The sequence below is a fragment of the Talpa occidentalis genome, unplaced genomic scaffold (assembly GCF_014898055.3).
Source record: "Talpa occidentalis isolate TD23 unplaced genomic scaffold, MPIMG_talOcc4v2.1, whole genome shotgun sequence".
Classification (NCBI taxonomy): Eukaryota; Metazoa; Chordata; class Mammalia; order Eulipotyphla; family Talpidae; genus Talpa; species Talpa occidentalis.
In genome coordinates, this window is record NW_026555331.1 from 144,562,427 (window position 1) to 144,587,447 (window position 25,021).

General features: G+C 42.6%; 1 protein-coding gene across 2 annotated transcripts in view; it reads right to left on the bottom strand.

Moving 5' to 3' along the window:
- The window catches only part of DGKI (diacylglycerol kinase iota), a 377,484-nt gene that overhangs the window by 160,745 nt on the left and 191,718 nt on the right, over positions 1-25,021 (bottom strand). For both annotated transcript variants that reach the window (XM_054692700.1, XM_037514044.2), the window contains exons 9-12: positions 17,748-17,822; positions 17,173-17,271; positions 10,000-10,082; positions 8,273-8,333 (exon numbers count right to left, since the gene is read on the bottom strand). In XM_054692700.1, the coding sequence (XP_054548675.1) occupies positions 8,273-8,333; positions 10,000-10,082; positions 17,173-17,271; positions 17,748-17,822 (318 nt within the window). The remainder of the gene's footprint in view (positions 1-8,272; positions 8,334-9,999; positions 10,083-17,172; positions 17,272-17,747; positions 17,823-25,021) is intronic.

Genomic DNA, 25,021 nt, shown 5'->3' on the forward strand with positions numbered 1-25,021 from the left:
TAGAGTCATATTCCTGTTTCATCTTTTTCAACCATAAATAATACTTAGGGGGCCTCCCCGGTGGCACAGCGGTTGAGCACTGGGTTGCGAAGCTGCCTGCAGCCTCTGCAGCGCCAGTTTGATCCCTGGTGGCCAGGAGAAGGTCCTACATGGCGCACAGACCTCTCCTGCCGCCCGCTGCTCCCCTCAGCAGTGTACTTTGTCAGTCTGCCTGCTCTGCTCTCCGCTCTGACTCTGGTGAATTCTCTGGCCCTCAAGCGCTTCTGACTGTACCCAGTGCTTGTATAAATAAATCAATAAATCTTAAAAAAAAAACAGATAAATTTCATCTTTAAAAAAAATAATAAATAATACTTAGGGCTGTATCTTATAGTAACTATTCAGAAAAATTACCCATATTAAATTTCAAAACAGCCCTATATGACCAATATAATTTCCTTCTTCATTTTAAAGAAACTAAGATGAGGAAGGTTCAGGGACCTCTTTTTTGTCACATTATTAATGGAGTAGAGCTGGCATTCAAAATCAGGCAGGTCAACATCAAAAGACAACCAGCTTAGCCATGGGGTCTAGGGAGCTTTAAATAAAGAATTAAGCCAGTTCTGGGTATGCCTCCAGGGGGGCACCCTGGAGGCACTGGGATAGACTTGTAGAAACTCTGGAGTATTAGAGAAACCTCAGAAATAATTTCATCAAATTCAGTTTAGTTGTAGATGAACTGCATCACAGAGGTCAGATAATTTGCTCCTCGCTAAATAATTACAAGTGGTAAGATGGGAGTCATATCAAGTCCCTTGACTGCTATCTAAGACACTTTCTCTTTTACAACTACTTCCCAGGATGTAAAATGTGCCTGTGAGTCAAGCAATGTAAACTCATGCTTGTCTTCTAGAAGGACAGAGCACAAGATTCACCCAACATGGTAAACCAAAGATCCAAACCAGTAAAGGCACAAAAAAGCTCCTGTCTTCCCACACTGCACATTTATTTACTCTAGACAAGTCCATAGAGTCGAGCCCAGAGCGGCAGTAGCTTTTCTTCCACACCCAATATTATCAAAACTTGCTACTGAAGTTAAAAAAAAAAAAAGAGCCAGCTGCTAAAAAGCTCTGATGAATGTGCTAGACACGGCTCCTCAGTAACAGCACCCACTACACACACAAGCAGATGCCTCTAACAAACTATAAGAAGGGGGGTTTAAAAGTCATTTCAAAGCATGTGAGACCTCAGCTACCAGGGAACACTAACTCCAGACACAAACAGCCCTCGGAGGACCACTCACTCACTGAACTTAACAATGGAACTTAACAGAAATCTAACAGAACATTCCATATGGAGAAGGGAGAGCAAGCAGTCTCTTCAACATTTCTCTGGAGATGATCGTTCAATCTCCCCTTTATGACTTGTACTCACAGGTCAGCCTATTTTCCTTCAGGCAGATTTAAATTAGAACATTTCTAATATTTAGTTAAAATATCTTTTCTTGGTGAAGATAATGTCATGTACGAGTTCAGACTTCCAACACCCCATTTCACTCTAGACACAAGAAAAGAAAACCCAGTCTCCATGGACCAGAAACAAACAAAAGGGCTAGGAGAGGATGCCCAGAGTTTGGATTCTGCCGGGTAAAAGGAAGTCAAACAGCGCTCCCTACTGGCTACAGGCTGTGTCTGCGCCTGGCCCCTCGGGCTGGGGAGAGCTGAAGAACGAACGGCTGCCTGAGGCCTCGGCCCAAGGAAGGCTGAGACCAGAGACTCTCTCCCATAAATCACCCTAGCTTCTGCCAGGTCAGCAACTTACCAGAAACACCCTGACATCTCCTGGGCACAGGAGCCTTAGTCACTTACAGAAAACTGCCTCACGTCTGTGGAGTCCTGGAGAGCACCCACACTACTGGAAAGGCCAGTGAGTATACCACAGAGGACAAAAGGGAAGGATCAGACCAAAAACTTCCTCTGAAGATAAGCCTGCAAGGAAAATCCTCAATCAGGCTTCCCCAGTGGCACAGCAGGTTGAGCGCAGCGCTGTGAAGCTGTCTGCAGCCTCTGCAGCGTGGGTTTGATTCCTGGTCGGCCAGGGAGATTCTCACATGGTGCGGCAGACCTCTCCTGTTTCGCCTGCTGCTCCCCTCACAGTGTCTGCCGTCGGTCTGCCTGTACTGCTTCCCGCTCTATCCCTGGTGAATCCTCTCACCCTCCTGGGCCTCTGGCCTATACCCCAGTGCTTGCATTAATTAATTAATTAATTAATTAATCTTAAAAGAAAAAGCCTCAATCACGGGACAATGCTAGTACCACGATGGATGGAAAGGTCGAGGGATTATTTCACACTCCATGAAATACAAATAATCTCCAAGCAGTCTGAAGAGTCCAGAAGCTTCCATGAATCTATGAATCTAACAGTCCTCTGGAGGGGCATACCCACTCTCATCAAACCGTCTCAAGCTCTGTTCCTGTTTGTTCCCTCGAGAAGGTAGCCAGGAATCCAGGTGACACTGGGCTAAGGTCCACCAAGTGTCTGAGCCTCAGGACCCTGCATTTCTTGCCATCTCCTTCCCCACGAGACACTTGGCCACAGAGACAAGGAAAATGCAAGCCTGGTATGAATAAAGCATCTGTCCTTTCTTATCAATTCCTTATCACCTACCTGTCTGTGACCAGCTCAGTGAAGATGTGAAATCAAACTGGATACATTGATCTCCTTTTTCCAATAGTCACCTAAGAACATATTTGACTTCCTCCAAATACAAGCAGGTAATCTTAGCATTTCACCATTACTTCACCTTGGGGTCAGTAAATCCTTTTGCCTTTCACAGCACGAATTTCTTTTTACTTTTTCTTGTCTGATGAGCAACCAGTTTAGACTAACAGTTCTTTGGCTCTATCATTCCTCCACACAGCTTGCCCAGGACCTACACCGTCAAGACCCCAACAACCAGCTTCCTCAGAGCTCCATGACTTATGGGTCTGGGAAGGGCAGGAGTCAGGCGAGTGTAAGGAAGTCCCTAATCTAAGGTCCCACATCTGTAAAACAAGGATACCAGCAGCATCTGCCTCCTGGGGTATTTCGCCAGTCAGCACAGGTCAGCACATTCTGGCAAATAGGAGATGCTAAATTAACATTAGCTACTATGATTGCGCAACTTTTTTCTTCCTGGTTCTAATCACTTCTATAAGGTCCAGTTTCTTAGAAGCAAATACTCCCTTCCTAACTCTTGACTTAAAGAAAAGTTGAGCCTGAAGTTTAAAAATCAATGCCACCTCTGCCAGCCTATCAGGGAGTATTTTTTCCCACAGATTATGAAAAACAGTAAGGACCAGGTGTGTGGGGTAGAGGACACTATAAAATAAGGGAATGGGAACTAATATACTTACAATAGCAGGAGACATAAAAAGGTTTTGAGTCATGATACGTTATCACACTTCTGTCCTTAAAAGAGCAAAACTAGGGCCTCCCCGGTGGCGCAGCAGGTTGAGAGTCACGCTGTGAAGCTGTCCGCAGCCTCTGCAGCACGGGTTCGAGTCCTGGCTGGCCAGGAAGAATCCCACATAGTGAGGCAGAACTCTACTGCCTCGCCCGCTGCTACCCTCAGTCTGCCTGTTCTGCTCCCCGCTTTGTCTCTTGTGAATTCTCTCACCCTCCCACGCCTCTGATTGTACCCCAGTTCTTGTATAAATATAGCTTTAAAAAAAAAGAGAGAAAAACTATGTCAAAGATCTTAAAGCCCCGACGCTGCTGCAGGAGGCTCTATGCCCGTCACCAGGGGCCAGTACCTGCTCCACGTCCAGACCCTGGGCTCATGGGCAGGGCCTGTGTTTCTGTTGCTTTCCCGGCTCTCCGAGTCATCACCACCTGCACATGCAGCAGCCCTTCCATTACTCTATTTAATTCCCGGCAACAGCAGTGGGCAGAGTCTTTCCTGCTTTTGTTTTTTGTTTGTTTGTTTTTAATTTTATTTTTATTTATATATATTTACATCGTTGTTCATTTTTAAAGAGCAGGACTGGCCAAGCTAGGACACTAGGTCCTGCTGGGCCCTGGGCAGCCCAGCCCTGTCTCCGCTGCAGCAACAGCTGGCCGATGCTGCCACCTCCTGTCCACGTTTGGCCTTAGCTGTCCCTGGAAGTTCCCAAGAACAGATGTTTGTATCCTGCGCTAAACGGACTTGATGCAGCAGAGGGGTGGAGAGGACAGAGAACTGACATCTTCTTGAACAAAGCAGAGGTGTGTGGCCTTTGCTTCCAGCACAGGCAGGCAGAAAAGCTCAGGATTCTCATCCTGAAAACTCAAGTGATCCTGACAGCATTAGACGCCTGGGTCTCCCTGTCTAACAAGTGAGCTGATTCCTCCTTTTGAGACTGTAACTGATACTTTCTTTCTTAGTTCACAAAGTCACCACATGTCAAAAGGAATGTTTAAAATTGGCCCTGAAGAAATCGAGATAAGAGCCAGGGGGTGCTTTTTGAAATAGAATGTGGATTTAGGCCATTCTCTGTGGCTGCCCCTGAGGGAGGACCTGAGACAGGTGGCTGGACAGAGGCCGAGGGATGGGATGTGGACTGTCCCCTTGCAATGAAAGGGAAATAATGTTTTTTTTTTCCTGCTGTGACTAGGAAATCAGGGCGCTGGGGTGTTTAGCTGTTTAGAATGTAGCCATTTGAGCAAGAAATACACATGAAGTGGGCTACTAAAGTCAACTGAGCACCAGGTTTTTGGAAAAAAGTTAAAGGTGGGTGTGCTGGTCAAGCCCCAAGTGTCAAGTTCAGGGCCACACAGGTGAGGACCATGTTACACCTTAAGGCACCCCAAAGAGGGGAGGGGTGCACTTGCCTTTCTCAGTTCCCCAGCTCTTCGATGTTAAACCGGGGTGGCAGCCTCAGGCTGGAGGGGAGGAACTGTGCCCAAGGACGGGGAGAGAAACACTTTGCCACATGACCCCTGGGACCTTCTAGTTTGTAAACAGGAACATCTGAGATCATTCTTGGGCTGCTGATTGATTCTCTGCCTGCAGATCAAAGATGCGACCAGCCCACTGGACCTGCAGCTGCATGTCCACCTCCAGTTTCTGAAAACCCTTTGCACAGAGACCACGACTGTCCTGTCCACTGAACAGCCACCACTGCCGTGGAGAAGGAGCACATGAACACGGCTAACCCAAAGCACAAACACAGGCCGGATTTCAGAGACGGTGCCCGCTGCACATAAAACAGCACACGGATTATTTTTGTATTAATGGCCTATCAGAATGACAATATTTTGGATACATTGGGCTAATAAACTAGAATATAAAGTTAATTACACTTTATTTCTTTTAATTTTTTAAAGTGCCTTCCAGAAAGCTTAAGATTAAAAATGTGGCTGGCATCACACTCTCAAGCAGCAGTTGTCAGTACTACTGTAATGCTGCAGCGGTGAACAGCCCTGGAGATCCAGATGTAACCCTGTGCAGGTTCAGAACCTCTCTGGACAGGTCAAGGGCTGTGCCAGTGCTCACAGACATGTGGCAGGACCGCCTCTCCCACCCCGGGACATAGGGAGATACACACCACGGCGCTCTGCCCATTTGTATTTTTTAATACAGAACATTAGAGTAGGTAATACTGAAGCCAAAGAACTCTTTCTCTAAAGCAATGCAAGATGCATCCATGTTAAACAACACTGTGTACACTGGCATTGCACTTACGGTATTCGAGTATCCATAAACACCCTGGAGCCACGACTCTCTCCCTTCTGGGCATGTGGCTTCCTTACTCCGTCCTCTCTAGCACCTCCTTGATGAGTATTCCATGATTAGTGGGTTGTCCAAAAGCTAAATATTACTTATTCTATGTTCCAGGTACTTCTCCCTCTTATGGGCCTTATCTGCATTCCTGACCTCAGTTTTCACTTCCTTCCTATAACTCACAAAGGCGCTAGACACTGACATTGGGCCCCTTGCAGTGGGCATGCCTGAAATAAAAGTAGCCTGCTTCCCTGGAGTCTGTGCACGCTTTTGAACAGGTTGTCTTCTCAGTACCCTCACCTATCAGTCTGGTCCCTGGGCATCAAATCCTTGCTTATCTTGCCCATGTGGACCAAGTTTCAGTTCATTTTACCTTGTGAAATAAGGTCTTTGGTGAAAGATACATGGGTCTATGAAATGTTCATCAAGGTATGTGATATTTTTAGCTTCTTAAGTTTAGAATAGGGAACTTTCAATCTTGAGTGGGGGCAGAGATTCTGGGGGCACCTTGACAGATTCATGAAGAAGAGCTGCTGGCTTCACAAGTGGGGTGTAGTGCTCGAGTCTCAGGTACAGGTTGGCAGAGGGGCTCAGCCTCTAGTTAGCGAGCGTCCCTGTCACTGTCAGGATCCTGCCAGTGCGGTGACAGAGCTCCAGTCAGAGTCAGAAATGGAATATTTTTGACAGATTAGGATGAGCATCTGGTCACTAGGATCCAGGTCTCCCCAGTACCCTAGTTTTCATCCCAAACACTCTTTTAAAGCTGTTTGCACATCAGCCACACGTTGCGTACTGGCCTCCACTGGCAAAGGTGATTCTGTGGATCCCCCACAGGATATAGCCACTGCCTTTCCTGAACACCCCTTTTTTGGTTCTTTTCTTCATCAAACTAGTTAGAAATGTTTTCAAATATTTATCCAATGGAAGAGGCTGCCTAGAACCACAGGGCCCAGAACACACTGCCTGTGCCCATCTTGAAAGTGAAGGGGAAGAAGAGAGGTGGCAGGTCCTGCCCGTGGCAGGGAAACCCCAACAGTGCAGCTTGTGCAGCTTGTGTGGTGCTGGTTCGATCCCGGCTGGCCGGTGAGGGTCCCACATGGCGCAACAGACCTCTCCTGTCTCGCCCGCTGCTCCCCTCAGCAGTGTACTTCGTCAGTCTGCCTGTTCTGTTCCCCACTCTGTCTCTGGTGAATCCTCTCACCCTCCCATGCATCTGGCCTGTACCCCAGTTCTTGTATAAATAAATAAATCTTTTTTAAAAATTATTAAAAAAAAAAGAGGACGAACTATGAGTTGAGACACCAGGTATATCCTCAACCTACCTAGTCACTGAGATTAGAGGAGAAAAGATGTGAGTGGGGAGCTGACGTTACAGAGGAAGGAGCAGGCTCTAAAATAAGGAGGATAACTGCAGGAAAGGGTCACAATGAGTTTAAGTTTTTATTAAAGATAACTAATCTGGGGGAACAGCTGAGCCAGGTGTGTCCGTGTGTATGCAGGGGGGCGGGTGTGAGTGTGGGTGTGTGCGCACGTGCATGCGCATGCGCTCAAAGGATTAGTTTGGATGTAATTCTTACTAAAGGAAGTTGAGAAATTCCACACTAGCATATCCCTAAATATACCCCCTTAGAACAGTACAGTTGATTGATATTTAATTGCCATGGGGAGATACAGATTCCATGGTCAAATAATTTTGGAAAACACTAGGGTAAACAAAGTGAAACAGGATAGTCAGACTTTATAATGAATCTTATAAGCTAACAGTGTGTGTAGTGAAATTGAAGAATGATAAATAGCATTTCCCTAATTGAAAAACATTTTCCTCTTCACACTATTGTATTTTTTTCCAGTTGCATTTACTAGTATGTAAGGTATATCCAATGCTGTATTAAGTACTCATTCACTATGAGAGTTGGAATTAGAAGATTTCATTGCTATTTGAGAATAAAACATTTTAGTAAGGAAGATTAGGGAAAAAGCCAAAGATAGGCATAACAAAATCCTAGATTCTATGAGACCAAGCTCTAAGTATACTTGATAGCAGAATCTAAATGTCATGATTGTCAATTCTCAACCTAAGTAAAAGTCAAATGAAGAAACAGATAAAACAAATAAACAGGAAAAAATACATCCGTACTACTGAACTTCACCCCAATACCATCTTTTCTTCAAAAATGAAAACAAGTAGAATCAATCAATGATCTTTACGTGAAACCAACGTTAGCATTCTAAGCTTCATTTCTACTTGAAAAGTCACAATCACTCAACTATACCCTCACACTTGTCCTTAATAATTGTGAGCAAGTGAAAATAAGTCAGCATTTTTAATAGAATTTACTCATTTATATTACCTTCATTCTAATGAACCCTGTTGTGGAACAGGAAAGGAAATCTTGTAGATGAGGGAGCGAAACATAATGTACAAAAATCAAGTGTGAAACCTAGAGGCTAGGGGATTGGAAGGACTCTGGGGTAGGAATGAAGAAAGAGAACTCTCTTCAGGAAAACAAAAGGTAAAGGAGAGAACTGGATTCTATTTCAAGGACCTACCGTTCCGTCCCCTCCACAGGCCAGAATTCGCAGATTTGGCACTTTCCTATACAACTCGAGCCTGCAGAGGAATTAGAAGGTACCGTGAACAAAAGCACATGCCTCTGAACATTGCAGCGAGAAAACCCTCAGCAAAAGAGGGTTGGGGCCGGGGTGTCTACTGGAGAAAGCGCAGAATCACGAGGACATTATTAGCAAAACGAGAGCATCCCGGGAGGACAGGTTCCAACAACTGGGTCAGAAGTTGGCAGCAAACATTTAAAAGGTTGACATCAAGTGGGAGTTTAGGATGTCCTGGAGTTTCGGTTCCCGTAATTCCTACTAATGTGCCAACTTATTATTTTCCCTCTGGGCTGTGACTTCCTTGTTTTTCTTTTCCCATCATCTCCCTCTTTTCTTTCACAAACAAAAATCATACAAATTGGCCATCAACAGTCCTTGTATTTCTCCTCATTATATTTTATTAGCTTTCCTGCGTCCATTGATTTTCCAGACCAGTACTTCCCACTCTTAATCCTGGGAAATCTTTCTCAGAGGTGGGAGAGGACACCCAACTGGCATGACTGCCTCACTGACATCCTGCCCCCCCTTTATATTCCTGAACCATGATTGCTAAGTTTGCTGAATGACACTATTCATAACTCCCTTTTAGAAAATTTAAAAGAAACAGTATTTTTCTGAAAATATTTTCTTCTTTCCATGTCCTTTATGACCTTCGAGTGTCTCCCTATAGTCTAACGAAAATGATAACATTTTAAATAAAGTATGCAAAAGGGCAAAATCCAGAGTAGCAGATTTGCCTCAGTATATTTAATTGCAGAAAAAGTACCAATGTCATACAGCAAACTCTAGTGGCAAAGAATATCACAGATTAAGAGAATGGCAGAAATTAACTTTTAAGTTCAGTGTTATGCTGAATGCCTAAAATATATCATTATACATCTCAACCAGGAATATCATTTCTCTAGAAATTATCTGAACTTTACCCCGATATTGCTATTTATCTGAAAATATTTAGTATCTTTAAATTCTAATGTTCACGACATCCAAACTCTCTAAATACATGGTGTTCAAACGAGAATCAGACAACGGCAGACAACATCTGTTCTTAACTACCATGAACCCCAAAGAGGAGCTCCGGGGTATTGCCACCGATAGCTAAACCTTCAATTTCCACACTTCCAACAAAAACAGGAACAAAAAATTTCTACAAAGTTCAGGAAAGGGATCGGGTAGGAGTTAAAATGTCCCCCCACTCTGGTGTGGACGCTATAGGTGTAATTAATCAATCTCTGTCTCAAGTGAACACAAATGCACAGGCACATTAGCCTCTAATTCAAACATACTCATAAAAGATACGGTGCTTCTGCACACAGAAACACTCCACTCCCAGGACTAGTACATCTCCGGATTTGTACATGCACACACAGGAAACAATGGACCCTTGCTCAGGTCACGGGCTTGCTAATCATCTACAGTTGCAGGCACTAGAAGTAATCATGCGCCAACGCTGAGTTAACGACTAAGAAGCTAGGTGAAAGGAATTAACCCAATCAAGAAGGAAACGATAGATGAAGTTGTAAAGAGAGTAAAGTTGAGAAGGTAGATGAGACACACTCAGGAAAGAATTCACAGAGTAATGAAGAAATGAAGCTTGGCTCTAAGCGGAAAGGGCTTCTCACTTGCCTAAAGGGAGTATGTTTCACGGCGAGTATTCCCAGACTTACGCGTCTTTCGGTCCTTCCTGAGAAAGATCGAAGACTTGCCTCGGGTTCAGGTACCACATAAACATCTGCAGAACTTTGGTTCCCTGTGAGGGAAAAAAAGAAAACAGGGAGAAATTTCCATATGTTAGTTGTTCATTTAAAAATAGAGTCTGTTATCAAAAATGGTATCTAACTATAAGCAGCATAAAGAATTAATTTAAATCATGGGTTTTGGCCTTTGACAGACACAGATCAAATGCCCAGACTAGACTTCTGTTTAAAGTGAAATTCTGGGCAAGTTTGTTAATTTCATTAAGCTCAACTCTCTCCTCTGGTCAGAGACAAGAATGTCCAGTTCTACCAGGAAAAAGAATAACTATAAGAAAGAAAAAAATCAAAATCAACAAACAACTATGAACCAGAGACACTCTTTGTGGGGGGAGGGGAAGGAGGGATTGGGGCCAAAATCGGGGTTGCAATTGTATGGGGAATATAAAATAAAAAAAAAAAATAAAATGAGTGACCTAGATCAACAACAACAACAACGAAAAAAGAATGTCCAGTTCTCAGATGAGCTGTGAGGGCTCCTTGCCGTCATGTTTGACGAGCACATGGCACCCTTTAGCATGCAGCAAGTGCTTAATAAATAGTATCGTTGGTTTTACCATCATTAGCTAACATGAAAATCCACATAAGAAGCTGTTAGTAAACTTATGCAGCTCAACATCAATTTTCACTTCACTGTTTCTGCATAATATGAAATGTGGATGGTATTAGCTAAGGATGATTTCATTGAAATAAATGTGGAACTGAAGCTAAAGTGACAATGGCTCTGTGTTATCGATAATATAGACATATAATTCCTCTATTTAGTGGTGTCAAATCTTACTTTAGCAGTTTTCAATTTCCATGTCTACATCTGTGTGTCTACAACACACATTTCTCACATGAACATTTTTGGGCATGTTGAAAATAATTGTGACAATTTTAGAGTCAATCACTGTGGCAAACACTAGGCGGATGTGCAGATCATTTCTCAAAGTGCACTGAGCAAAGAGGACATGAAAGAAACATCTTTGGATTAAACAGCATCAAAAGAACTTTAAATAGGGTGCTGCTGCGATACCACCTTACACCAGTGAGAATGGCACATATCAAAAAATCAAGCAACAACAAATGCTGGCAAGGATGTGGTGAAAAAGGAACTCTCCTGCATTGCTGGTGGGAGTGCAAACTGGTCCAACCACTGGAAAGCCGTCTGGAGGTTCCTCAGTCTACTAAAAATGGAGCTACCATATGATCCGGCAATTCTACTAGGGATCTACCCAAAGGACACAAAAACAGTGATTCAAAAGAGCACCTGCAACCCTATGTTTATTGCAGCATTATTTACAATAGGCAAAACCTGGAAACAACCCAAATGCCCAAAAATAGATGACTGGATCAAGAAGATGTGGTACATATACACATTGGAATATTATTCAGCGATCAAAAAAGGTAAATTCATGCCATTCGCAGCAACGTGGATGGAGCTAGAAGGAATTATGCTCAGTGACATAAGCCAGAAGGAAAAAGAAAAATATCAGATGGTTTCACTTATAACAGGAATATAGGGGAACCAAATAAGATCAGTGTAAAATAATAATAATAATAATAACAACAGTACAAAACATAACAAAGCAAAAACAGACAATTATAAACCAGAGACATCCTGCAGGGGAGGAGGTGGGAGAAGGATCAGAGGGAGGGAGGGAGGAACCCAGGGGACTGAGGTGATGGTGCCCGGGTGCCTTGGGGAAGGAAACTCTATGGGACTCAATCTGAGGGGGTGGGGGAAGCAAATATTGTCTAAAAAAATGATAAATGTCAAAATAAAAAAAATAATTAGAAAAACCAAATAGAGTGCTCATTTTAGGTCATTATGAACCACAGCAAGTGATATTTGATCTGTTGCATGGAGTCTGTTGCTTATAATGATAGTTCCTTTATTAGATATCATGACTGTTTGTTCTTAAAACATTCCAAGTCCATATACCCACTGTGCTGTAATTGAGAGTATAGGGTAAATGGAATTATCAAGCCTTTTGCACCACTAGCCTCTGTGGCTATCACCAGTGGCCTTGGTTATGTTAATGCACAAGGTACTCGGGAGTGTGGGTGCCTGATTGTGGACACCTGGCGTATGGGGCGGGGGGGGGGGGTGCACGCATGCGTAAGTGCACCCCTGAGCCTAGATAAGGGCGATAAGGGTGGCATCACTCAGAGAAGAGCAGCTACAAGAGGATGAGTGACTACAGAAGAGGCGAGACCCTAAGAGAACCCCAGAGAGAGCCCAGAGAAAGAGTAAAGATTCGTGGGGGGCTGGGATGCAGCTGCCTGTCTGCCTCCTGCCCTCTCCCCACCTACCCAGTGCTGGCTGGCACTGCAGAGTGACCCCAGTACAGTAAAATAGCACCATTTAGAGTCAGTGCTAATTTGGACGTTCTCACTGGGTGATCAGGAGCATTTACAATGTTGCAGAAGTTCAGCATATAAAATAGGAGACGATATCTACACTCCAGGGTGATTATGAGAATTAAATGAGCCAGTAATAGTTATGTATCTAGCACAGTATGTGGCACGAAACAGGCCTTTGTACATTTTAGTCCCTTTCTTTTTTGCTGCTTGTTAATCTATTCATTAAATTACCCTGGAGGGTGTGAGGGCTAACGTGTAGGTTATAATTATCACATTGTTATGTCAGTTGTTACAGAGGCCAATGCAGGTCCTTTGTTCCACATTTCATCCAAGCCTATAATTTAAAAGTTCTGCATTATCGTGTGCTTGCTATAAAATTAGGAATAACATTCTATCCTTAATTATCACAACTAATCCTTCAGTTCCACCAAATGACATATTTTGCTTCCTATAAAATTCAGACATAGGTTTAGAGACTCAGTACAAAATAAACACTGGATCATTCCCTACCTCCCTACCTGGGACCGTGCTAGCAGGTCAGTAGAGGGTTATCTTCATATTTTCTAGGTAACACCAGAGTCATTTTAATAATTAATTTTAAAATTTCCAACTGACTTACTAGAAAATTAACTTCTGAGTTTTAGATTTCTAGAGCAATAGAATTGTTGGTTTTAATGACGCCTTTGCACGGACAGCTATGGTAGAATGCACTTCTCAATAAGGCACCCAATGCTAAGTAATTAACACCTTTCAAAAATAAAAAGCATTAAAAGGTTGTTTTTCTTAATCTAAAATTTCTCTAAAAGGTTTGAGTGGCCACACCATATTGTTTTTGTTCATTTTCAATTTGTGTTTGTTGGAACCCTAATTATCTCTACCCTTTTGAGGAAGGGGTATTAATTAAGGCTGGCAAGTTTTGCATGGCTAACCTCTAGGAGGCTCCTTCCACACTGCAGTCTGCTGGAATCCTGTCCTGGGGACGTGTGGAGCTGCCTCCCACAGCCCTGCGAGGCTACCCTATCAGACTTTACAGTCAGACACGACACAATTATTTCAAAAAGTGATCTTTCTAAAATACATCTACTAGGAAAAATAGTAATTGAATGAAGGCATTGAATTTTTTTAAATCAGTCTTGTGGGTGGATAAAAAAGGTTTAACACACTCTTGAGGTCTGTTAATGCTGCTCTTACCTCTAGGAGAATCTACTTTAGGGCTTTGATAGAGGTAATTTATTCCATGGAACCAGAAGATGGACCGACAAATACTAACTCACCAGGAAGAGTAATTTCTTTCTTTTTCTTTGGCAGATTAAACCTACTCAGTCATTTACACAACTGTCACTCCTAAAAGTCCCAAACACCCTCAGAGTTGCACATGCTTAGTGCAAGAATCTAGTTTTGTCTAAATGGAAAAAAAAAAAAGTGTACACTTAACTCCAATACACCCTTAAGAGGGTTCTCACTTCTACAGCTGTGGATCTATAATTTCACCAACAATAGAATTTCACAAGCAATCATGAGTGGACATTGCTCATGGGGTATAGAACATTCTTTCCAGCTTCAGGTATTGGGGAACAGTGTGAGACAGGAAGACTATAACTTGCCAGAAAGAGCAGATTGTTCTAGAGGGAAATGAACAGGATTCATCCATTCACCTCCTACAGACCACGCACAGTTTTAGGTGAAGAAATAGAGAGATGGACAAGACAGAAAAAATCTTGCTTTCCACAGCAGTTCTAAGGATTATTCAGAAAAGAAAATATGATGATAATGATATGAGGTATGGAAGATTAGTTAGGAATGAGTCAGCTCAAATAGCATCTCAGTCTACCTCAAAGCTCTGTAACTCTTGTGTACACGAAACACTGAGAGGTCACTACGCTAGCCCTAGTTTCTATCACACAGGAATCATCTAGACCATGGAAAGAACAACTGCCAGACAATAAGAAAGGCCCACGGAAAATAAAAACCAGTGGGAGACAGGAGTTAAAACACAGTCATTTCAAACTGGATCCTAATAACCCCAAAGGAATACCTAATTCATTCCATAAACATGTATGTATCAGGCTCCTACTGTGCATCCACACACACATTCAGGAACTCAGAGGAGTTTTATCCACATGGAGCAAACTAGTTCAGTGCAGATGCTGGACAAGAGATGCCTGTGAAGAAGCCTCAGCAGCCCATAGTGCCCAGTTGGGGGATTACATGAAGGCCTCCCTGGTACTGCGCCTGGACAGTGTTGGGAAAACGAGTAGTGCTGACCGTTTCTTTTTTTAAAAAATAGATTTATTTTTTTATTTATGCATACAAGAGCTGGGGTACAGGCCAGAGGTGTGGGGGGGTGAGAGAATTCACCAGAGACAGAGTGGGGAACAGAACAGGCAGATCTACTGAAATACACTGCTGAGGGGAGCAGCGGGTGAGCCAGGAGAGGTCTGCTGTCCATGTGGGTAGCCCCCTGGCTGGGGCTCGAACTCAGGCTGCAGTGGCTGGTGATAGCTTGAAAGCGCTGAGGCTTTAACCCCTGTGCCACCAGGGAGACCCTTTTTTTTTTTTAAATGGGACTCAACAGTTTATTGTCTATGGGTTACTGCAGTTGTTAGTTTTCCTCAACTTGTGCTACTCAAACTTTGTGAAGTCTAGAAATATGAAACCAAAGTGGTAGGAAAATGAAGACTCGGCTCTTTCACTCAACGGTGTACATCAAAGGTGTCCACTCAAGGGCAAAAATGGTGAAGGAGTTTACCATTTCTTTGCACAGGTTGTAGAGGAAGAAGTTCCAGGGTAAAGGCACAGGTGTGTCAAGCAGCAAGACAAGCCATAGAAACCTACGTTGCATTCATCTGAATTGCATTGAAACACGCAGCAGGAGTGGTGGAGCCGAAGCTGCTGGAAGCTGCTCAGGTGAGCAGCGAACTCAACCTCCTGGCGGGTTCCTTGAGCATGGCCTTCCCAGCCTCAGAACCGTGAGAAAAAAATTCCTGCGTTCCTGTTCTTTGAGAGCAGCCAGAGCAGACTAGAACAGACTAGAACAGCTGCCTCCACCCTCCCGCCAACAACAGGGGTGTAAAGGGACTTCCCACAGATTCCTCGAGTAAATGTCTTACGTCCATCTTTTGAGGACTATTTGATGAGGAGCTCTTCACACTGGGCTTGTGAACTGCCCCTCCACCCTCTCCCCAGCCTATCCTAAGCATTAGGAGGCTAAAATTTTACCTAAATGATGATTTTTCATTATCCCAGGAATGAGCTTTGCAGAAAATAACACCTTCACTGAGGTTGTTTACCCAAGTATTGAGAAACAGCTTGGAGGCTCAAACCTCCTATTTAAAATTATTTACTGTCTTTATCTTCCCCTTCTCCCCACAACCCCCTGACTGATTTGCCCCAACTTGGGAGGGGTGCCCTGGGCTGGGAAGTCTGTTCACAAATGGTGCTGTGAGTCCACTCATATGAGCCAGCCTGTCCACAGACAAGAAACCCCTTCCTCTTACCACCTACTGCTGAGGTACCCCCAGAAGGATCTAACTCACAGCACCGGGCACTGGGATTCACAGTGAGTGTGTGAGGAAGAGCAGGGTCTGGACCCCTCCACTCCCAGACTGTAAGGTCAGGACACCTGCTTAACCCTAAGTGTATCATGATGTCACTGGAAGGTTCGTAGAGAGTATGAGCTGGAGACAGAGTGAACACAGAAGTGTCACAGGGGATCAGAAGGGTCTGTGAGACTCATGTAGAAAGATGTTAGTGAGCAGGTGGGGGAGGGTATCCAAGAAAAATGCCAAGTTCTGAAGTTAGAGAGGACATAAGTGTAAGGGAATCCTCAGGTCAACAGTGCCACACAGAGGAGGGATCATTCAGGAACAAACGCCCTCACAGACCAGCTTTTTCTGTGAGGAGACACTGAGTTGGGTTATGGTCCATGAACCCAGTGCCTATTCCCTCAAATAATTCAAACCAATCATAATAGTGCCAGCAACTGCTAAAGTTTTGCAAAATGCCCAGTATCCTATCTACTTTCAAGGGCCTAGGGAAACAGAGAGTTATTGTGAAAGTTGTGTTCAAAAGAAGGGATTTTTTTTAAAGGGATTGTTTAAAGAGATAAGCAGTTCCTAAATGTGTTCATTCTAATACCCTCGTGCAGAGTGTTGGGAATTTTCATAAAATAGTGACTTTCTTAAAATCTATAGGAAATTTCTTGCCAGCAGATGGCGATGTAGGACAGCGATTCATGGACAGAATAAAAGCTAAGCAAGTTGGAAAAAGTCTGATGTCTAAGTTTCAAAAAGGGATGAGATGACAGTGCTTTTTATCCAGAAGCAGATGAGTGAAATAAATAACTGGGGCGCTTATGCCAGTTAAAGGTAAAATCAGGACCTAACAACAAAGTGTTCTGGATTGCAGTAAGCCCTTGCTAATCAGCGTATTTTGGGTAAACTCTCAGCCATGTCTTCCACCCACCAACAAAACACACACACACTCACTGAGTCAGAATCACCATTTTAACAGGAGTCCCCAAGTGATTCAAGTGCACATTAAAGCTTGAGAAGTCCAACTTTTCCATACTGGCTACACAAGAAAATAACTGGTGCACTTATGCCAGTTAAAAGGTCCTGACTTAACTAGTTCTGACTGATTAGTATGGGGTAGGACAGACATCATCAGCCTTTTCATTGGTGCTGGGACACTGAAATCACCGAAGCCTCTAAGTTAAACTCATGAAAAATTACTCACCTGGTTGCCTCCACTCTTGGGGTTCACAAACACAAGCAAGGGTTTCATGAGAGGAGAAGAGATAGGTTTTATCACAAAAGGTCGACCTTTGCTTTCCTGCTAAAGGAGAAAAACAACGCAGGTGAGACACACGTCCATGATTTGCAAGGAACCCCAAAGCCCAAGGAACAGGAACTGCCAACACAGCCAAGCACCCCCAGCCTTCAAGTGAAGAACAAAAACAATCTACCTACTGTCTAGTTCGGTAGGTCTACTCTCAATTAGACACTCATATAAAGCTTGGAAGAAAGTACTTCAAGCTATAATTTGCCCCTGAGAATAAAGCCAAGCTTTGGGCGCCATCATCTTTGGGGTAGTATTTCCAGACAAGTGCAAATGTGCTAACTCTGAAGTGGCAGGATGTTACACACACACACACACACACACACACAGAATAGATAAATTTCCAGTGTGCTTTGAGTGCAGTGAAAGAGAAACAGCGGCAGGAGATACTGCAGAAAATGAAGTGTGGGCCAGAACACAACATCAGACAGAGGTGACTATGGGAAGGCGGGTACATTTTGTTGAACACTTACTTCGGCTCCTCTTTTACTGGCTTTTCTCTTAAAGCTTGTTCTCTTCTTCTTCCGATTTGAAGCCTTCAAGGAGTTCTGTCGGGGAAGAAAGACGCACCTGAGCTCAGAGGCAGGAAGCCCATGAGCTCCCCATGCAGAACCATGTAGAAGATGAGGCGGCACATGCTTTTGACCGCATGCTTCTCATGCTTTGACACTTCCAAGCCACCGGTCATGGGTAAGCCACAGACAGATCAGTCGAGTGCTTCAGAGTGAGCAACTGACTCCCCACCACACGGAAGAGGCAGGGAGTTAGAACCCCGGAGGCTCTCATGGACTCACATAACAACACATGTTATACCTGCCAACCCTCCCAGTAAAAATGGAAGAATCCCAAATTCTCTGAGGGGCTCCAGTCTCCCGCCCAACCAGGTCCGTCTCCCGCCCAACCAAGTTCAAGTTCATCTCCTGGTATGGAGATCACCTATGTGGAAATGTAAAAAAGGAGGCCATTTTTCATGTTTTGCTTTTTGCTTTTTGCTTTTTTTCACTGCTCGTTTTTTGTAGGGACCTGTTCTAGTAGTAATCATAACATAATTCTTGACCCCAGTGGAACTTGATCCAGCTATCCTACTGTCACTGACAACTGAATTTTAAAATGCAGGGATAAGACTCACCTATAACAGTGTGGTGGCAACAATTGCTCCTCCTTTTGCTTACCTAGTGAGCCACGGGTCAGAAAATTCTTCCCTCCCCTGGTAGCCTTGAGTTTTTCTCCTCATAGATGTGCCTCCAATTTGGGGAAATACAATGACCCCCAATTTACTTTCCTTGTCTTTCTAGAAATTTTATGAACCACAGCATCGTGATTACTTCAACTAACCGTTTATTATTAATATTGGCTACAGATGCTCTGACAAGAACCTCTTTCAGAAAATAGTCACAACTCATTGGTTGAAGACAGGGCAAGAACAGGTCTAATTAGTGGAGCGTCATTAATTAATCAGATTGCCACCTTCACAAAGGCAAAACATTACTGACCACGTAACAGCTATTTAAGAAATTGTTGAAAACCTGAAATAGAGAATTCTTAACTTAAAATCTAATAAACGTATTTTTCAAACAGCATGAATAAACTTAGATATATGTTCTCCTTTTTGGGTATTCTTTTTTCTTAGAACATCCAAAAAAAAAACCTTCAGAGTACTTATATTAATACATCCAAATTAGCAAAATCCAAACTATTTAGCTTTTATGTTGATTTGGAACATGAAAAAAAAAAAAGTTGGTTGGGCCCATGCTCACTAAGGGTAAAGGAAACTTTCTTGAACCACCATGAGTTCCAAAGTTTTTATCCTTCATCAGATTAAAAGCAAGTGTCTTTAGAGCCTCTTAATCTTACCAGTAAAGGGAGCCCAAAGCTCATGGACATTCTAGACCCCAGGTTAATTCTCATCTCTCACTCTTGACTATGTAGTTGACCCTTGAAGAACTTGGGTGTTTGGGGCAAAGAAAGCCTCCAAGTGGAAAATCCAAGTGTGTCTTATAGTTGGCCCTCTGCAAAAGTGGGTTTTGCATGAGGGAATTCAAGCACAGGCATCAGTGGTTGGTTGAATCCATGAATGGAGAAGCATCAACAGAAAGTACCCTCATGTAAGTGATGCTCCTAGTTCAAGCCCATGTTGCTCAAGGGCCAACTGTACTTCCCCTGCAAATAGATCACCAAGTTTCAGAATTCCTCTTTAAATGGATCTATTATCATGTCCCTCTATGGGGAAACATCTGAATTGTTAAATTATCTGCTGTATTTTGATAACTTCCAGTTTGTTTGAAGGGAAGGAAAGTGATTTGTAATCCTTAAATATACAATCAGTCAAATGATCCAAGAAGAATGCTAGAAACTCTCAGGCTGGCAGAAGCAGTATCTATTTGATGGCAAGTAATGATGTTCTGGGTGATTCTCAACCTTCAGTGCACATTGGCATCACCCAGAGAGCTCTCAAAAATGCTGCTACCTGGGCCCCATCAAATAATCTCACTTAATTTGTCTGGGGTAAATTCCAGGCAAAGATACTTATTGAAAAGCTTCCCAGGCAATTCTACTGGGGAGCTAGGGTTGAGATCCACTCTTTGAAACAGCAAGGGCAAAGCGAGGAGGCAGCTATTCTGTGGTGAGGCAGAGGCTCCACGGCCCAGGAGTGGGTCACTGAGTCAGTGGAAACCGACAGCCTGCATGTGAATTCTGGGTCTCCCTATCACTAGATTGGTGACCTTGGCCAAGTCAATCAAACACGTGACATAACAGTTTCTTAATTTGAAAATGAAGGTGATAATACCTACCTCCCAGGATAGTGGTGAAGTTAAAGGAGAAAAGGTATGTGAAGCAGTTAGCCTGGGATCCATCTCATGATTAGCACTTCCATAAATGTTAGTTGCCTCGTTCACAGCTGAATATCCCCAGCACCTAGCACAGATGCCTGGCACATAGCATGCACTCAAATCATTGTTGAAATAATGAGTCAGTATTATAATTCACAACACTTAGTGAGTCCTGATTTTTTGAAAATCAGGGCATTAGTGAAGCTCATTTTTTGGTTGTTTTGGTTCATTTGATGCCAAGAGCAACACTGGACGCCAAGTGGCCAAGTGCTTATGGGAACACACTAATGAGTTCTTGGTTCTTGAAAGGGATCAACAATTACGCTTCAAGAGATAGGTCTAGTGGATCAGGCTAAGACTGTTTCCTCAAGTAGTGTCATTAGAGAAACTATAGTTCTTTGGGTGATTCTTATAAGCAAGCATACTTGGGAAACAAAATTAGAAAAACACATCAAAATAAGGTTTGATGTCCGAAAACAGAGCAGGCAAGGAATTCCAGTCTAATAGGGAACAGACACACACAACAGCCTTTTTAAACACAGATGTAGCAAATACAAGGGCTTCTGAGCCTCACCGAGCCAAATGCATCTGAGGCCTTCTTCATCTCACAGAACAAGAAGGGGGCAAAGATCAAGCACAGAGGTTGACTTACAGTACCTGGAAGCTTCTATGTGAGTTCTGAGTAAGCTTACAGCCCTACGGATAGTCAAATGGCAAGAGATAAGTAGTATGGAATTTCACAGCATACCTCACAATTCTGGAGACTTCTTTCTCTTTACATGTAAATATGTATCTCTAACCAATAAACGCTTCTTCCAGAAGGCAGTACAATTTGTTGTGGAACAGACGGGTGTGAGAATAGATCTGTGTTGTGTTTCACTGTATCAAGAACGTCACCTAACCTTGCTAAGCTACAGTACCACTCGCCTGCCTGAGTCAGTATTTCTGGGAGGGTTAAACAAAATAGCATCATTTCCCAGATTGATGTAAAAACTATATCAAGAAGGAATTGCGTGGACTTATTGGTGATATAGTCAAGAAACTCTTAATACTATGCCTGTGTTTCTAAAACAAAGCATGCCTGTATCAAGGGCAGTTAATTCAGTGAAACAAAGGGGTCACATTGCAAGTCCCACCCCCATTAAGACAGTGAAACGTTGTACTCTCCTCTGGGTTTCTGCGTTCTTCTGATTCCAACAGCATTCGCCCCTATACACTCTGTGCCCATTCTTTTATGAAAATCCAAAGGAAAAAATAAAAGCTTTTTGATTTCTGGTACCAGTATCAGGACAGCATTACCTTGCCACAATAAATTATCCAATCAACCAAATGTTTATCATAATTGTTACTCCTTCCGGGGCTGTTAAGAAATGTTTATGGGTGAGTCACTCAACTGGAAAAGAGACTTAACTATCTCTCATTGCTCTTCAGCGATTTTTTCCCAAGTTATGGGATCACAAAGGATGAGTTATAACAGCAGACCTAAAAGAAAATAACTTCATTAACCTGAAGTCTTCCCCTACTGTATACTGGACAAAACTCTTATGGATAATAAGAGGGATTATCTTGGCCTCTGTCTTTTAAGAGGGTTCTCCCTCTGCCCTACTCAGGTTGCACTGCCCAGATAAGGGCTGTCCTGAGAATAGACAAGTAGAATAAAAAAAAAAAACCTCATTCCCAAAAGTTCTCAGCATCTCCAACTAGCAAGTGTTAATTAAGCTTTAGCGTTAATCAAAGGAGATGGCTTAGGCAATTTTGAGGGCTATCTCTGGCCACTGACATGGGTTTCTAGCATTTTAAGATTATCCATAAAGAATAATAAGAAAGACAAAGCACAAAGAATGTCTTTATCAGGCTTGAAGGAAGTTGGTGGCAGCAATATTTGTAGGTAGAATATTAAAAACAATGGCTAAATAAACTATACTACATCCATAGTGTGGAATATGTACAGTAGTTTTTAAATGAGTTCAATCTATATGTACTAATACAGATATTTCTCCAAAACTTAATTTTTCTGTTTAGGAAAGATAAATGTTAACGCCTTGTATGTAGAATGATGTCACTTATTAAGCACACCTCTGTTTTCCTATAATTTGATACCACAAAGAAATTCATGTACCACGGGCCTTGTTCCATCAGCTCCAAGTGCTTGCACTAGCATTTGAACATCGTTAACTTGTTTATCCAGCAAAACTATTACTCGAACATCTCAGTCCTAAGGAGAAACGCTGACATGCATCATTTCAGGTACAGTTTTATATGTACAAATTCAGAATCGAGTCTTAAAATTTGGTTTTCATTTTAGTGTCTTAAAGCCATCTGCTTTCCATCTTCTTTTACTTTCTAGGTCTCTCCATAGAGTTTGGTGATGAAAAATCCAGCAAACCACGCAGGCAGCCTCTTGCCCCCTTACCATCAAGTTCACACCACTCCCAGCTCCACAGCTGGTCACGTTATCCACCCAGAGCCAGCCATCTTTTAACAGAGAAGGAAAATATGTGCTTTAATTCACCTCTTTTCGGTCCACTCTTTTGACCCTTTTCTACACAACGATTTCTTTTACTCCTCCTCCCTACAGACATTTGTCTAGATACAAACACCACAAATAAAGCTGACTTATTGGGTGACCCTGAATTTGTTCTCAATATGCTCAGTTGACCTTCCTTATCTGTCTTCCTACCCCCGCCCTCCCCAGCATCCTTCTGGGGCAAGCATTTCCCAGGGAACTTACACTCACCCTCACGACTGAAACTGCCCAATCCTGCTTCGTATTTCCATGGAGTACCTGCACCTCAGGGAGCACTTACCACTCACCGCCTCAACGGTGACCGCCCTGACCGTGGCTGGTTCAACCTCCCTGCCCAGCCCCTTCCTCTAATTAAAACACGCCCACTGCTCAAAAAAGACAAGCCTTCCCAGATGTCCGAAGACCACTCTTTTATGAAGGATTTGCACGGGGCTGAAGTCCTCCAGAATTCGCACTCTGCCCAAACATTTGGATTTTTAGGTCTAACTTCCCCACTCATGGATATACTCCCTATGGACATCTGCTGAACATCTGATTTATCTTTGAAACTCCCAGCATTTAAGAGCATCTTTCAATGTGGCAAATAAATGTTTATTTAGTTCAATAAGTGTCCTCTCCTTTGTCATTTTTAAGCAGTGTCATTTAAATAAAAATGGAAACATACCTATGTATAGAAATGATGTGTATATATGTATGTCTATATGTATGTGTATAAATTCTGAAAGTTGGGATAATGTTTTATATGCACTCTCTATTTACTTTCCAAATTCTTTTTAATCATTTCCCAGTGTCTCCAGTGAACACTCTCACAGCTTCCATGTCATCACTTATAAGTTACTGGTGTAAGGAGCACCTACATGCTCCATACTCTTCAAACTGTAGTTTTGATGGTCATCCATGATCTGGTACCTTATAAGAGTTTTTCTCAGTACTTGTTAATTTTTAAATGTCTGCAGAATTTAACTACCAATAACTGCCCTATTTTTCTTTCCATTTTCATCAACTCTGGTGCCATGGTTTGGCCTGTGTTTTCCAGGACACTTTTCCTCTTTTCACTTTCTGGGAGTGGATACTCACCAAGTCTTCTTCTGTTCTTTCATTCTATAAATAAATAGGTCTTGACTCTATCCCATAGGACAGTCATCATGCTAGTGAGCAAGGTGTCCTGGAAGCACAATGGATGCCAGGCTAAGCCCCCCCTCCCTATTCTTGTTCCTTCTACCCTTTCCATTGGCAATCTCATCCTCTTTAACTGGAACACAAATGGCTCAGGGATCAATAATGTCTGTCCTGACCTCAATAGGACTGGACAGGATTGTCATCGGTATTGTTCAGCTTCACTTGATACCCTGTACTCCTAAAAGTCAATAAGAAGGAAAAAGAAGAGCTAACTTTAATATGATTACAATGAGCGAGGTGATGTTCTACATGCTTTTTTGTTTGTTTTTTAGCTCAATTTTTAGGAAAACCCTCTGAATTAAGTGCTGTTATTATTTATACTTTGCAGACCAAAAATTGAAGTGTTTAAGTTGTTCAAGATGATACAAGTTCTGAAAAAGGGCAGAGCAAGGTTATGAATCCAAGTTGGCTGACTCATAAGCTAAAGCTCTAAGCTACTACTATCCTGCCTCCCTCCCCCAAGTCCATTATACACAGGTTTTAAATAGAATGTAGCTAATTGATAAAATTAATCAATGGCTTTGGACATAGGAGGAGGACCACCAAAATTTTTAAAGATAAGATTCAACATTGCTTGCAGCAGTAAGACAGTAAGGTAGCTGGCATAGCATGACAATCCTGGCTCTCAGAACCAGAGTCCCTGGGTTCAACACTAAATATTGAATAACAAAAGTTTTTCTAACACATAGAACATTCAATAAATGTTAGCTCTCCTTCTTGTTACAATGTCCTTATTGACAGGAGACAATAAAATGGTGCATGATGAGAAAAAATTTGGAGTTTAGCATCCAGACCGTGGATGAACTGAAAATACCATTTCCCATTAAAAGTAGCCAAGACTCCTTAGAGAAATGGTTGGTTCTATCTATGGATAGGAAAAGCACAAGATGTTTCTGGGACATGGTGTTATTCCTGAAACCAAAAAGGCTATCCAAAAGCTTATCACTCATGAAAAATGAAGATGGGAGCCCCTTGAAAGTGGTTCCAAATGTCAAAAATGGAACAATATGGGGAGGTATGTGTGTGTGTGAGAGAGAGAATATAATGGTGGCTATATATATATATATATATATATATATATATATATATACACACACACACACATACACACACATATACACACGTATGTACACCACATATAAGTTCATAATTTGAAATCATACTTCCAAAAAAAACTACCACCACCATTACTAATCATAGCCATCTATAA